This window comes from Oncorhynchus mykiss, chromosome 4, assembly GCF_057628025.1.
Source record: "Oncorhynchus mykiss isolate SJ-2025 chromosome 4, ASM5762802v1, whole genome shotgun sequence".
Lineage (NCBI taxonomy): Eukaryota > Metazoa > Chordata > Actinopteri > Salmoniformes > Salmonidae > Oncorhynchus > Oncorhynchus mykiss.
The window spans coordinates 38,791,023-38,805,686 of record NC_143025.1 but is presented as its reverse complement, the minus strand read 5'-3'; the positions used below and the strand labels follow the sequence as shown (position 1 = coordinate 38,805,686).

At 45.2% G+C, this 14,664-nt stretch overlaps 1 protein-coding gene across 2 annotated transcripts in view; it reads left to right on the top strand.

The window, feature by feature from the left end:
• LOC110521789 (N(G),N(G)-dimethylarginine dimethylaminohydrolase 1) overlaps window positions 1–14,664 on the top strand; it is a 119,354-nt gene that overhangs the window by 73,634 nt on the left and 31,056 nt on the right. For both annotated transcript variants that reach the window (XM_021599656.3, XM_021599655.3), the window contains exons 2-3: window positions 9,514–9,613; window positions 10,471–10,544. In XM_021599656.3, the coding sequence (XP_021455331.1) occupies window positions 9,514–9,613; window positions 10,471–10,544 (174 nt within the window). The remainder of the gene's footprint in view (window positions 1–9,513; window positions 9,614–10,470; window positions 10,545–14,664) is intronic.

Sequence of the window (14,664 nt, the reverse complement as noted above, 5' to 3'; positions counted from 1 at the left end):
GGGGGAGGGGGGGGTGGGTTGGAGGGTGAGTGTTTGGGATGGTGGATCCAGTCAGGTCAGTGTTTTAGTTATTCACTGCTCCACTAAAGATGTGGGTGGTCCTGTATACCTGGCCAGGTAGGCCAAAGGTGGTCTGGGAATAGGTTTTTCCCTCTATATTAGCCAGAGAAAGGGAGAGTAAAGTCACTATTCAACAAGTGTGGGAGTTGAGTTAGTGGGGCCACCTCTCGTTAAGCGCCTACACATTCGGGCAACCTATCTTCGTCCAGGCTTTTTACTTTATAGATCAAAGGACCTTCAAAGGCAATCATGTTCGAATTTATGTTCCCCTTTTGAAGTTAACTTCTGGCCTACATTGTTGTCGTTAAACCCATCTGGTCACAGAATGTATCATTGTGTCAGTACGATTTAACAGAGCCCTTGAAAGTGAATGCCAGCCGTTTGTCTTCTCTCTAAGGGCCTGTTGTATGATGGCGTGACTGACCGGCTGGGGGTACAGAGCTGTGTGTGCGTGTGTGCATGCTCCCTCACTGATGAACGGAATGTTATTTCTGATCAGGCAGAGGCGGCCAGGCAAGGGTCCACTGTAATCCTCCTAGGGGGTGTGTTTATTGTTTCACCTCCTGTGTTGGGGTAGAGGGGTGTGTGTGTGTGTGTGGGGGGGGGGGGGGGGGGGGGGCAGATATATAGTCCCTGGTGGTCAGGGCAATACGTGGGGGGGATACAGAAGGGCAACCCATACCCCCCACTCTTACACCCACCTTCAACAAACCCTGTTGCCCTCTATATTTGTGGAGCCATCGCAGTGTGAGGTTGTGTGTGTGAGAGACACACAGCTACTACAAAAACATACACACGTATCTTTCTGGCTCTGCTGCTGATATAAGGAGGGAGATTGGAGGTTGGAAGGAGAAGCTTTATTTTCCCTGGAAAATGGAATGCTGGCCCTGGGCCGGCAATGCTGATACCTTTGTTTGTTGTAGTAGAGCTCTGTGTGTGTGGGTGTGTGTGTGTGTGGGGGGGGGTCTTGAATGAATTGAGGTGTCTTGAAAGAATTCTCTCTTATTCCACTCATTCCCATTCTCGTCTTTATGTATTTTTCTTGTTTTTCCATGTCCTCTAATCTGTCTCCCTTCCTGAGAGCATGCTGCCTAGAGCTCTGAAGATCATCTAGGGTTCCCCCCTGGCTTGTAGCTAGGCTACATAACAGAGTAGTGTCGGGAGTGAGTTTGTGTGCTGATTACAGTGCTAGATCTATACATCTCTAAAGTTCACATCCTATGAGGCTTCCCTTGTATACTGAAGCACACTAAGAATAAGATGTTGTTTTAAAAGATGCCATTCCACAGTTGCTGTGCCAAAGTTTCTTGAAACTCATCTTTCTAATGGATAGTGATAGTGCTTTTTACTATACAGTGCCTTGCGAAAGTATTCAGCCCCCTTGAACTTTGCGACCTTTTGCCACATTTCAGGCTTCAAACATAAAGATATAAAACTGTATTTTTTTGTGAAGAATCAACAACAAGTGGGACACAATCATGAAGTGGAACAACATTTATTGGATATTTCAAACTTTTTTAACAAATCAAAAACTGAAAAATTGGGCGTGCAAAATTATTCAGCCCCTTTACTTTCAGTGCAGCAAACTCTCTCCAGAAGTTCAGTGAGGATCTCTGAATGATCCAATGTTGACCTAAATGACTAATGATGATAAATACAATCCACCTGTGTGTAATCAAGTCTCCGTATAAATGCACCTGCACTGTGATAGTCTCAGAGGTCCGTTAAAAGCGCAGAGAGCATCATGAAGAACAAGGAACACACCAGACAGGTCCGAGATACTGTTGTGAAGTTTAAAGCCGGATTTGGATACAAAAAGATTTCCCAAGCTTTAAACATCCCAAGGAGCACTGTGCAAGCGATAATATTGAAATGGAAGGAGTATCAGGCCACTGCAAATCTACCAAGACCTGGCCGTCCCTCTAAACTTTCAGCTCATACAAGGAGAAGACTGATCAGAGATGCAGCCAAGAGGCCCATGATCACTCTGGATGAACTGCAGAGATCTACAGCTGAGGTGGGAGACTCTGTCCATAGGACAACAATCAGTCGTATATTGCACAAATCTGGCCTTTATGGAAGAGTGGCAAGAAGAAAGCCATTTCTTAAAGATATCCATAAAAAGTGTTGTTTAAAGTTTGCCACAAGCCACCTGGGAGACACACCAAACATGTGGAAGAAGGTGCTCTGGTCAGATGAAACCAAAATTGAACTTTTTGGCAACAATGCAAGACGTTATGTTTGGCGTAAAAGCAACACAGCTCATCACCCTGAACACACTGTCAAACATGGTGGTGGCAGCATCATGGTTTGGGCCTGCTTTTCTTCAGCAGGGACAGGGAAGATGGTTAAAATTGATGCGAAGATGGATGGAGCCAAATACAGGACCATTCTGGAAGAAAACCTGATGGAGTCTGCAAAAGACCTGAGACTGGGACGGAGATTTGTCTTCCAACAAGACAATGATCCACAACATAAAGCAAAATCTACAATGGAATGGTTCAAAAATAAACATATCCAGGTGTTAGAATGGCCAAGTCAAAGTCCAGACCTGAATCCAATCAAGAATCTGTGGAAAGAACTGAAAACTGCTGTTCACAAATGCTCTCCATCCAACCTCACTGAGCTCGAGCTGTTTTGCAAGGAGGAATGGGAAAAAATGTCAGTCTCTCGATGTGCAAAACTGATAGAGACATACCCCAAGCGACTTACAGCTATAATCGCAGCAAAAGGTGGCGCTACAAAGTATTAACTTAAGGGGGCTGAATAATTTTGCACGCCCAATTTTTCAGTTTTTGATTTGTTAAAAAAGTTTGAAATAATCAATACATGTCGTTCCACTTCATAATTGTGTCCCACTTGTTGTTGATTCTTCACAAAAAAATACAGTTATATATGTTTATGTTTGAAGCCTGAAATGTGGCAAAAGGTCGCAAAGTTCAAGGGGGCCGAATACTTTCGCAAGGCACTGTAAGTATTTCTTAGTTTGTTAGAGTCAATTCTGACTCGTTCCCAGTGTGGAAGGGTAGTTGACTCTTCCCGGAAAGGGAAGGGGTGTGAGTGAAGCACTTTGACAGAAAAAACACAGAAATGGAACATCCTTATTGTGATGCCTTTAACAAAGCCAGTCTTCAACATGACACGTGTATCTAATGACAGTGACAGAGAAACAGCCTTTGAATGCCCGAGGTAGATACCTGAGCTGGTATGATTGGTGCCTTGATAAAGCTGGAAACAAACTCTCCGTTTGGTATAATAGGTATAGGTATAATGGTTTCCCCTCTTGCCTAACACCCCAGCGGGTTGGAGGGTTTGGTCCATGGTAACACCAAGGGACGGGACTGAAATGTACCCCCAGCAGGGTGAAGGAGGCTACCTGGGGGCTCACTCTGGCTCGCTAGGGTAACAGGGTGGAGGAACATAGATAGAGAGAGCCCTACCTTGCCAAGTCCCCTAAATGCTCTCTCTCCTCTCTCTCGCCCCCCTTTTTGTATCTCCCTGTAACTCTGAGCGTTTTCTATGTGAGTTTCCTTTTGCACAACAATCCACACTCAGACCATAATATGCCCCCCACCATGCCACACCCTGCTCTGCCATCTCAGCTTCTTAGTGAAGCCATAAATATGTCAGCCTCACAGGCTGTTTGGGGCATTTTTCTGCTCCAGCTCCGAATATCCTGGGAGTCCAAATGAAGTCGTTCTGGCAGCGGTTGGATCTAGTCTCCCTCCTAAAAGACACCCTGTTCCCTATATAATGCATTACTTTTGACCAGAGCCGTGGGCTCTGAAAATGGGATGCTATTTGGGACAAAACCTCAGTCTGGCAGTGGTTGGATATAGGTCTCTGGCTCTAGCTAGCTTCCTCTCCTTTCCTCTGCTGCTGAGACAGGCGGCCACATCTCCCGTGGTTGTTGTTCTGCTCAGCTGTGAGGTTATTGATGATCTACTGTGGCTGCTTTACTTTGACCTACTGATCAAACGTTTATGTAATCCCTAAGCAGATAGTTGTGTGTTATGCAAAATAAAAGAGCGAGAGCGAGAGAGAGAGAGAGCGAGAGAGAGAGAGCGAGAAAGATGGCTTGGTTACCATAGCCGCAGGTTTTTTCCAACGTATTGCCTTGGGATTTGTTTGGATACCGCCTGCCTGGCCTGGACAAGGCATTGAGAGTTTATTTTCATTAGACTGTTGCATAAATAGCATACTTTTTGTCACATTCCTGCTGTGAACTGGGTTATAGCACTGCCACAACATGTTAACAGAGGAATGGTGAAAAAACAACTCCGTTTTGCAACAACAAAGATAATTGACACAGTACTATGTGTGCATGTGGCGTGTGTGTTTGCAAGCATGTGCGCATGCATTTAGGTTGTGTGAGAGAAAGTGAGAAAAAGAGCATCATCTCTCTCAAGGCAGCAGTCAGTCAGTGCCTGCATGCTCAGTGCTTTTCCTTGGCTTCCCGATTTACCTGCAACTTCCATTTTACTGAACTATTCATAAAATACTATTCCTGTTTAGTCATGTTAGGGGACGGTCCAGAGGAGCAGTGTATGTAATGGAGAATTAGAAACACTCTCCCTTATAGTATTTTATTAGGATCCCCATTAGCTGTTGCTAAAGCAGCAGCTACTCTTCCTGGGGTCTGCACAAAACAAAACATGACAAAATACAGAACATTAGACAAGAACAGCTCAAGGACTGAACTATATTCATTTAAAATAAGACTAATATAAAACCTGTGTGTGCGTGTATGCGCACACGTGAGTGGCAGGTTATTAATCTTTCCCTAGAGGTAGCTCCAGGTGGTCACTAGCTGGCATAGGCACAAAGTCATAAAACCCTAACCCTAACCCTAACCCATGATTTGAAACCTAACCTTAACCACACTGCTTACCCTAACTGAAGAAAAGGACTAGGGCTAGGACAGGCTTAGCTAGGCTCAGGACGGCCACCATGGTGCATCGGTCAGAATGTGAATCATTACACAGTTGAACACAGTAACGAACAGAGCACATAGGGGGAGGGCGTGGACGGAGGTTAAGAGTCGGGGCTTATAAAGCCTGTGGGTAGGATGTGTTGAGGCTTGTAAAGCCTTGGAGATAGGATATGGGAAACAAGGATGTGCAAGGAGGAAGGCAAAGCTCAACATCCCACTGATGTTTCTAGACAGTTGGACGGCTTGGGTTTGTTTTGCCAGCCGGAAGGCATGGCGTTGGCATGCTGGCCACCAGGAGGTGTCTTGGAGGTTGCACAATTGCCACAGGAGAGGGACCTGTAGGGCGTGGCATGTTGGTTACTGGAGAGGAAAGTCCCGGAGGTGGCACGCTGACCACTGGAAAGGAAAGGCCCTGGGTTGGAGTTGGAATGGTGCCTCCCTGGATCCGAGCTGGAGGATGAGGCTTGGTAGGGTCTGGTGTGCTGGCCACAGGAGGGGAGCTTGGAGGGGCTGGCACACTGGCCACAAGAGGGGGGTTTGGAAGAACTATCGACGGAGGCTGTATTAGATAGGAGCTTGATGGGGGTGATGTCCGCTGTACCCGCTGCTCCAGCGTTCTCTTGTAGATTACTTTAAATGTCTCTTAGTATGCCTAGGAGGAGCTGGTACTGGAAGGGGGTGAAGATTTCTTTGTGCTTCTGGGTTCGGTGTGTGCGTTTTGAAGGCTTTTGGGGATGACTCCTGCACCTCCTTCTGGTAGGTTGTCTGGTTCCAAGGAAGCAGTCTTACCCGGCTCGAAGGACCATGAAGAAAAGGACTAGGGCGGAACAGTAAGCTAGGTTCCAGACTGTTTCTGCCACAACGGTGCATCGGTCATAATGTGAATCAGGATGTGGTGGTCTGGAAGAGAGATACAAAAATGAAACATTAGGAAAACAAAGAAATGAACATAAAGATGCAGACATGTCAAGGTAGTGCCAAGTGACTATGGGTATAAATAGACTTAACATATAACACCTATAAACTAAGGAGACTGCCAACACATAACTAGAACAAAGGGCCCATAGCATTTAGCATCATTAGAAAACTGAGGGCATGGCTATACAAATAAATAATAGGGCAAGTACTATATATTATTTAGGATTTACATTCTCCAAACAGTATAATAACAAAGGGCACTTACTTCATCATATAATGCAGGAGGAATGCTAGGGCAACCCAGTGGCATCACCAAAAGAATATCCTAGTGTGTAGGAAGGAGCATGCTGCATCAATAAGGAACTGAAAGGGGTGAAAAGGGCAGAGGAGAGATGATTTGGGAGTGTAAACAGGTGTGAAGGAAAGGGGTGTTGCCCAAGGTAATTGGAGACAGTTAGAAGACTGTAGGGGGTGGCATGACCATTCACAACACTAGCTTTAAATTAAGACCAAAAAGCAAATGTTTGTTTTCATGAATTGTTACGATATAGCCAATTTTGACTTTGCAGCTGGTGCATCTAGCGGAAATCGCTCAGTTCTGCCTACAGGGAAAGATTCATGACTATAAACGTCAACCTGCGTGCGAGTGTGTTACCCTCTAGGCCAAGTATGCAAATCCCAAGGTAACCACTCGGTGAGAATCACTGACCATAGCAAACCTCTCAGTCTTTTAAGGCTCCAAGTTACTCCTATCATCACTGAACAAAGACAGTCCAGTCGTCTCTCTAGTCCTTCCATGACGTCAAAGATGTACTAAATACCTGGAAAGATCTGATAACGTTATCCCGCTGGATGTTTTGTATACCTAATGAAGTTCAGTGTGTTTATTGAAATTCCTTCTCTGGGGTGCATAGCTTTGTCATTAGCCTTTTCCATTCTGATTGGCATTCCCATTCCATTCTTTAACTTTTCCTTCTCTGCATTAGTCTTATATGTTCATCCTCATCTATGCTATGGGATGTCCAGCCGAAGCTCCAACGATCATTGATGCCGCATGAACTTGACTTTTCCAACTCAATTGCCCAATGGCCATGGAATAAAAATGAAGCTATTTATTTCTGTATTCATGCTCCAACTATTAGTAGCCTAGTCCCAGATATGTTTGTGCTATCTTGCTTGACAGTGACCATAGGAGTTGGAAAGACAGCATAAACAGATCTGGGACCAGGGTACCTAGGACAGAACAGTCAAAACTCTGTCGTGAATTTTAAAAGGCCCTTCTCATTCAGGACCGAGTTTGGGAAACCTTGTACTAGCCTATATTTCCCCCTCCACCGCATGTATCTGCACACCCTCTGAGCTTTGTTGGACTTTAGGGAACCCCTCCACCAGTCCACCACCCACACACCTCTAGTCTGTATCTGTCATGCACTGAACACCCCCAATTGTATTTCCAGTCTGGGCTAATTTACTCATCCATGCAATGTAAATATCAAATCCAGAACTGTTTTGGGGGTCCAGGTGGTAAGAACGAGACGGACGGGCCCCAGAACTGTTCCCCACTCTATTTCTCACACACACACACACACACCAGCGCCTGTCTGTATTCAGGGGTCGGTGCGTTTGACTCCCGGGCCCCTGAGGGCCCCAGTTGGCGTCCCTGGGACAGATCACCTTCTGTGAGGTCACGTCAGAGGAAATGCCTGAGGGGTGAAGTCAAGGGGGTTAGGGTTGTCTGTGTGTGCGTGCGTATCTGCGTGGTGCGTGCGTTTGTACTCCCTGGAGGCTGCAGCTGTGATGGCACAGGCAGAGGCTCCAGTCCTGTCACAGTGTGCCACATCGGGAGGCAGAGGGGAAGGAGAGGGGCAACCACAGTGGTGGAGGCTGGGCGGCTGTGGGGGAATGGTGGAGTAGCCCTGGGAGAAGGGAAGAGTAGTGAGAAGTAGAGGGAAATGGAGATGAAACTGAATAAAGGGGAAATCTTGACTTATTTGATTTGGTTCCTTACGCAATATGAGGCCAAAGACAAGTGGAAAGTAGATCTGAAATCTATTGTGGATCATTCAAAACAACTTGTGTACCCTTAGGGCAATTACTATGCATCTTAATTGGAGTGCTGAAGGTGTTGCACTGATAACCTTCTGAAGGAAAACATTTCTGTTCTAATTTCAATAGATATTTGGTCCAATTAAAACGGCTATTTTCCATGCTGTTTATTAGATAGACATTCAGTCGTGACTTCATAGTATCTACTTATGACCACTAATGAACTAGAGTACGATGTACCTATAGGTGAAAAGGAGACAATGTTCTTGGGAGCTGAAGAAAGAAGAGGGAGGAGAGAGAGAAGAAAGGGGAAAATGTGGATGAGATGCCTTTGGTGCTCTGTGAGATGCTGCAAAAGTGGTTGAGTTTGTGTGGAATGAGGTTGAGCCGTAGCAGATGAGGAACCAGCCGGTACAGCCTGGTCTGTGTGATGATTGTTTACACAGGTGCTGTTGTGTCTGAGAGCCAGAGCCACAAGATCATCCAAAATCACACTTAGAGTCCCTCTACAAAACAAACCCTCGCAGCCTTCCAAAAAAAAACAAAAAAAACATAGAACTTAAAGGGTAAAGGGTCTCATGTTCTACTATGTTTCATTGAGGATCCAAGGGAGGTCTTGGATTTGTGTGTGGATGTGTGTAATGCATAGCAAGTGTATTAATGCGTGTGTGGGAGAGTGAGAAAGAGTAAGTGTTTGTGTTATCTGTGTTGTGCTGTGCCGTGGCCCGCATGGCAGTCTCTACCTGGATGACTTCATGGCTTGGCCCGGGTGTCTGGTGTGAGGAGAAGCAGAAGCCTTCGATTAGCGAACAGCGAGGCTGAGGTCATGGTGAGATAGGGGCCTGTGGAAACACTGATGTTACACTAACATCACATTGGCCCCAGGCCCCGCGGCAGTCACAGCTCCCTGGGGACCCCCAAAACCCGGGACAGTCAAAATCAGAATAGGCGGACCTCAGACCAAGCTATACTGACCAAATCCAGTCCACCACCAAACAGCTGGTCCTCTTCTATGGAGACACACACAGGGGCAGCTGACCCCGAGAACGGGCCAGGAACTTTGACTTGGATGGATTGTTTTTTAATCCGCCAACCTTTTTTAGGTTAGTGTTGGTCTCTTCCTACCCCATTTCCACCACCGTGGCCATATAAAAAGTTTTACATACTTCCTCTGTTATGACATAACCTTGTGGCTCGCAGAGATGATGTCATGATGATCTCTTGGACAGACTGGTTTGGTTTACGTGATTCGGTACTCTACTCAGGAACCTGGCTGATGGTGGATCATGTGCCTTTTCGCTCGTGTTATGTAGCAATCATAATCATGATCATAATACCTTTCTCTGGACGCTGTTTATTAGGCTGTCCCAGGTATTCATTTCCATATATCATTGAGAGCTCTCCTATTGGTGTGACATATGTGTGTGTACTATATCTCATTGCAATAAACGTCTTTCCAATGAATGCTTTGTGTGTGCATCTGTCCGTGACTGCACGCGCCTAGATATGCATTTGTGTATGTGCCTTAACCCTGTCTGTCTATGTGTGTTTTCTAGACGGAGGCCATGCGGCGAGCTCTGAAGGAGCTGGACCTAAACATCGTTGAGATGTCAGATGAGAACGCCACTCTGGACGGAGGAGACGTCCTCTTTACAGGTACACAACGTTCCACTAATCGCACACCATTAAAACCATGGGCATCACCATCCTCTTAGTTATCACTATGGAAACGGATACAGTATACAGGTATTCAGCAAAGCTAAACATGTAGGACCACTTGATCATGCAAATGATATGACCCATCACCACAGGTGGTGAACAAACATTGTTCCCGAATAACTAATTCGGAATAGTCAAGTAGTTGAGGTGACCTCAACTGAAATGGCGTACAAATTACAACTGACTGACTGTCATATCTTTCTATGTGACCTCACAAGAGTGTTTTTCCTTACAGCAGTCTGCCCCATTGCATGATTGAAAATGATTAGCTCAGATGGCAATATTATACCCCCATCTCTCACACACACACACACACACCCTATTTCATCACAATAGGAAACTTGTTCCACAACAGTCATCTCACAATGAACTAGCTGAGAGCGTACTGTAGGTAGAGTGCTAGTGAGGTGAGGTCTTTATTATGGTCTACTCTGTACATTCTGTAACAGTTGTGCAGCTTTGCCTGTGAATGTTATGTGGGTCATGCTCTACACCATGCAGGGCTTGGAAAAAGCACTAGAACACTTAATTGAGTTTCTAGACGCTGGCTCTCTGTGGTACGTTCCTCCCATCTCCCATCCAGCTGAAATTGGTTTCACTTGGCAGGCAGGGCTAGGAACATTTCCTCTTGGCAACGTCGTCGCTAACGGCTCATTTATAAAAGCTCAACGGCTACGCCCATTCTCTCTGCAATGCTCTTGAGTGGCGACCCAAACAGGCCGTACTTTCTGTCTTTCTGTTCTATCTTTCTCTCCATCCATACTGACCACAGGTTGTTGTCTGTTTCTCCTCAGGTAGAGAGTTTTTTGTGGGGCTTTCCAAACGCACCAATCAGAAAGGAGCAGAGATCCTGGCCGATGTGTTCAAGGTGAGTGAGAACAGACTAGAGCAGTGCACCCTGGGAATATTCAGACTGACTTCCTGTGTCCTCAAGCCACCATTACTGCCCCCCTGAGGTAATCATGGTCTCATTCAGGGGCCTCAAGGGCCTCAAGGCATTTAAATACGCTATTGTCTCAGAAATTGATTAGATGGCAAACATGGTGTCTCAGGAATGTATGGCTAGGAGAAGAGGGTGATTCCAGTGGTTTCGGGAAAGAATGCCTTTTGCTGATTCATGGGGTCATTTCCTGGCGAGTTCAACACCCAACAGGAATTTGACCTTTCCTCGCTGCCCTGTTTCCGCTCCTGTCTGTGTCCAATTTAAATTCCACCATGGTATCTCTCTCAGCCTCTCACTGTTATTCATTATCCTTGATAAGTCAGGTATTGATGATGCGGCTCTTGGAAAACATACAAGGCTTTTTCCCCTCTACAGCTCCCATTGTTTTTCCTCCTTCCTTTATTAAATTCAGGATAATTTTACAGCCTGTTCTGTTCAGGCCAGGATTATCCACATATGTGATTGGGGGGTTAAATATGTAAAGGACAGTCTCTTACCCTTGTTGAGTGAAGGACATGCGAGAGGAAGATCAAAGTGCATGGGGAGACATCTCTACCAGGCTATTGTCTTGTCTTCCATTCAAGATCACAACACTTAATACTGTATCTTCAGGCCAAAGGTATGTGGACACCTGCTAATTGAACATCTCATTCCAAAATCATGGGCAGTAATATGAATTAGTCCCCCATTAGTTAGGCTTTCCATTAGATGTTGGAACATTGCTGCAGGGACTTTCTTCTATTCAGCCACAAGAGCATCAGAGAGGTCTGGCACTGATGTTGGGTGATTAGGCCTGGCTCTCAGTCGGTGTGCCAATTCATCCCAAAGGTGTTTGATGGGGTTAAGGTCAGGGCTATGTGCAGCTAGTCAAGTTCTTCCACACCGATCTCGACAAACCATTTCTTTATGGACCTCGCTTTGTGCTCTAGGGCATTATCATGCTGAAACAGGAAAGGGCCGTCGCAAACTGTTGCCACAAAGTTGGAAACACTGAATCCTCTAGAATGTCATTGTATGTGGTAGCGCTAAGATTTCCCTTCACTGGAACTAATGGGCCTAGCCCGAACCATGAAAAACAGCCTGAGTTAATTATTCCTCCTCCACCAAACTTTACAGTTGGCACTATGCATTGGGGCAGGTAGTGTTCTCCTGGCATCAGCCAAACCCAGATTCAATAGTCGGAATGCCAGATAGTGAACCGTGATTCATCACTACAGAGAACGCGTTTACACCACTCCAGCCGACGCTTGGCATTGTGCATGGTGATCTTAGGCTTGTGTGCAGCTGCTCGGCCATGGAAACCCATTTCATGAATCTCCCAATGAACAGTTCCTGTGTTGACGTTGCTTCCAGAGGCAATTTGGAACTCGGTATAGAGCGTTGCAACCTAGGACAGACTATTGTTACACGCTTCAGCACTTGGCTGTCTCGTTCTGTGAGCTTGTGTGGCCTACCACTTTGCGACTGAGCCGTTGTTGCTCCTAGACGTTTCCACTATAACAGCACTTACAGTTGAATGGGGCAGCGCTAGCAGAGCAGAAATTTGACAAACTGACTTGTTGGAAAGGTGGAATCCTATGACGGTGCCACGTTGAAAGTCAATGCCACGTTGATAGTCAATTAACTCTTCAATAAGGCCATTCTACTGCCAATGTTTATCTATGGAGATTGCATTAATGTGTGCTTGATTTTATGCACCTGTCAGCAACGGGTGTGGCTGAAATCGCCGAAATCCACTAATTGACCTGGGGCTAGCGGGTATTTGCCATCTCCCTGTAAATTAATGAACATACAGTGCCTTGCGAAAGTATTCGGCCCCCTTGAACTTTGAGACCTTTTGCCACATTCAGGCTTCAAACATAAAGATATAAAACTGTATTTTTTTGTGAAGAATCAACAACAAGTGGGACACAATCATGAAGTGTAACGACATTTATTGGTTATTTCAAACTTTTTTAACAAATCAAAAACTGAAAAATTGGGCGTGAAAAATTATTCAGCCCCCTTAAGTTAATACTTTGTAGCGCCACCTTTTGCTGTGATTACAGCTGTAAGTCGCTTGGGGTATGTCTCTATCAGTTTTGCACATCGAGAGACTGACATTTTTTCCCATTCCTCCTTGCAAAACAGCTCGAGCTCAGTGAGGTTGGATGGAGAGCATTTGTGAACAGCAGTTTTCAGTTCTTTCCACAGATTCTCGATTGGATTCAGGTCTGGACTTTGACTTGGCCATTCTAACACCTGGATATGTTTATTTTTGAACCATTCCATTGTAGATTTTGCTTTATGTTTTGGATCATTGTCTTGTTGGAAGACAAATCTCTGTCCCAGTCTCAGGTCTTTTGCAGACTCCATCAGGTTTTCTTCCAGAATGGTCCGGTATTTGGCTCCATCCATCTTCCCATCAATTTTAACCATCTTCCCTGTCCCTGCTGAAGAAAAGCAGGCCCAAACCATGATGCTGCCACCACCATGTTTGACAGTGTGTTCAGGGTGATGAGCTGTGTTGCTTTTACGCCAAACATAACGTTTTGCATTGTTGCCAAAAAGTTCAATTTTGGTTTCATCTGACCAGAGCACCTTCTTCCACATGTTTGGTGTGTCTCCCAGGTGGCTTGTGGCAAACTTTAAACGACACTTTTTATGGATATCATTAAGAAATGGCTTTATTCTTGCCACTCTTCCATAAAGGCCAGATTTGTGCAATATACGACTGATTGTTGTCCTATGGACAGAGTCTCCCACCTCAGCTGTAGATCTCTGCAGTTCATCCAGAGTGATCATGGGCCTCTTGGCTGCATCTCTGATCAGTCTTCTCCTTGTATGAGCTGAAAGTTTAGAGGGACGGCCAGGTCTTGGTAGATTTGCAGTGGTCTGATACTCCTTCCATTTCAATATTATCGCTTGCACAGTGCTCCTTGGGATGTTTAAAGATTGGGAAATCTTTTTGTATCCAAATCCGGCTTTAAACTTCTTCACAACAGTATCTCGGACCTGCCTGGTGTGTTCCTTGTTCTTCATGATGCTCTCTGCGCTTTTAACGGACCTCTGAGACTATCACAGTGCAGGTGCATTTATACGGAGACTTGATTACACACAGGTGGATTGTATTTATCATCATTAGTCATTTAGGTCAACATTGGATCATTCAGAGATCCTCACTGAACTTCTGGAGAGAGTTTGCTGCACTGAAAGTAAAGGGGCTGAATAATTTTGCACGCCCAATTTTTCAGTTTTTGATTTGTTAAAAATAGTTTGAAATATCCAATAAATGTCGTTCCACTTCATGATCGTGTCCCACTTGTTGTTGATTCTTCACAAAAAAATACAGTTTTATATCTTTATGTTTGAAGCCTGAAATGTGGCAAAAGGTCGCAAAGTTCAAGGGGGCCGAATACTTTTGCAAGGCACTGTATATTACAAGTAGGGCAGTTAACGTTGTAAGGAATCTTCACTCAAAACTTCTCTCTCTGCTGAACACAACTCTAGGATTGTCCATGGGATATGACGGGTTGTTATCTTGTGACTCACGATAAGCTCAGGGGAGGACATTTGCCTGCTGCTATATTTTCTGAGTTACTGTTTGGGCTAAACTGCCGCTTCATAAAGGAATGAGGACTGTATTGAACTGTGCTTATAATGTCAAAATACCCTCAAATGGGAAATATCCATTGCCAACTGGACAGAGGCGCTTTCCATTTCAGCACCACAGAGCTCCGCTATACCTGTCTCAATGAGTGGAGATGCAGGAGAAGCGCTGTCCATTCAGCGGTGCTGAATATGGGCGCGTCCTCATCGCCCTATTAAAACGTATGTGTTGAGTATCCCTTTGTACTTCCGGGTTTCACCATTTGTTTGGTCAAGTTTTCTTTTTTCAATGTTTTTGACAATAGAACCATGGCTGAACTAAACTTGACAAATAATTAATGGTTCCTCTGATATTCCTGTGTGGAAGTTGTAGCTCTATTTGAACTTCTCCCTCAAATGGTCACCTCCTGTGTCCTCTCTCACCTCCTTTTGAAAAAGGTCCAAGTTAATCGAGGAG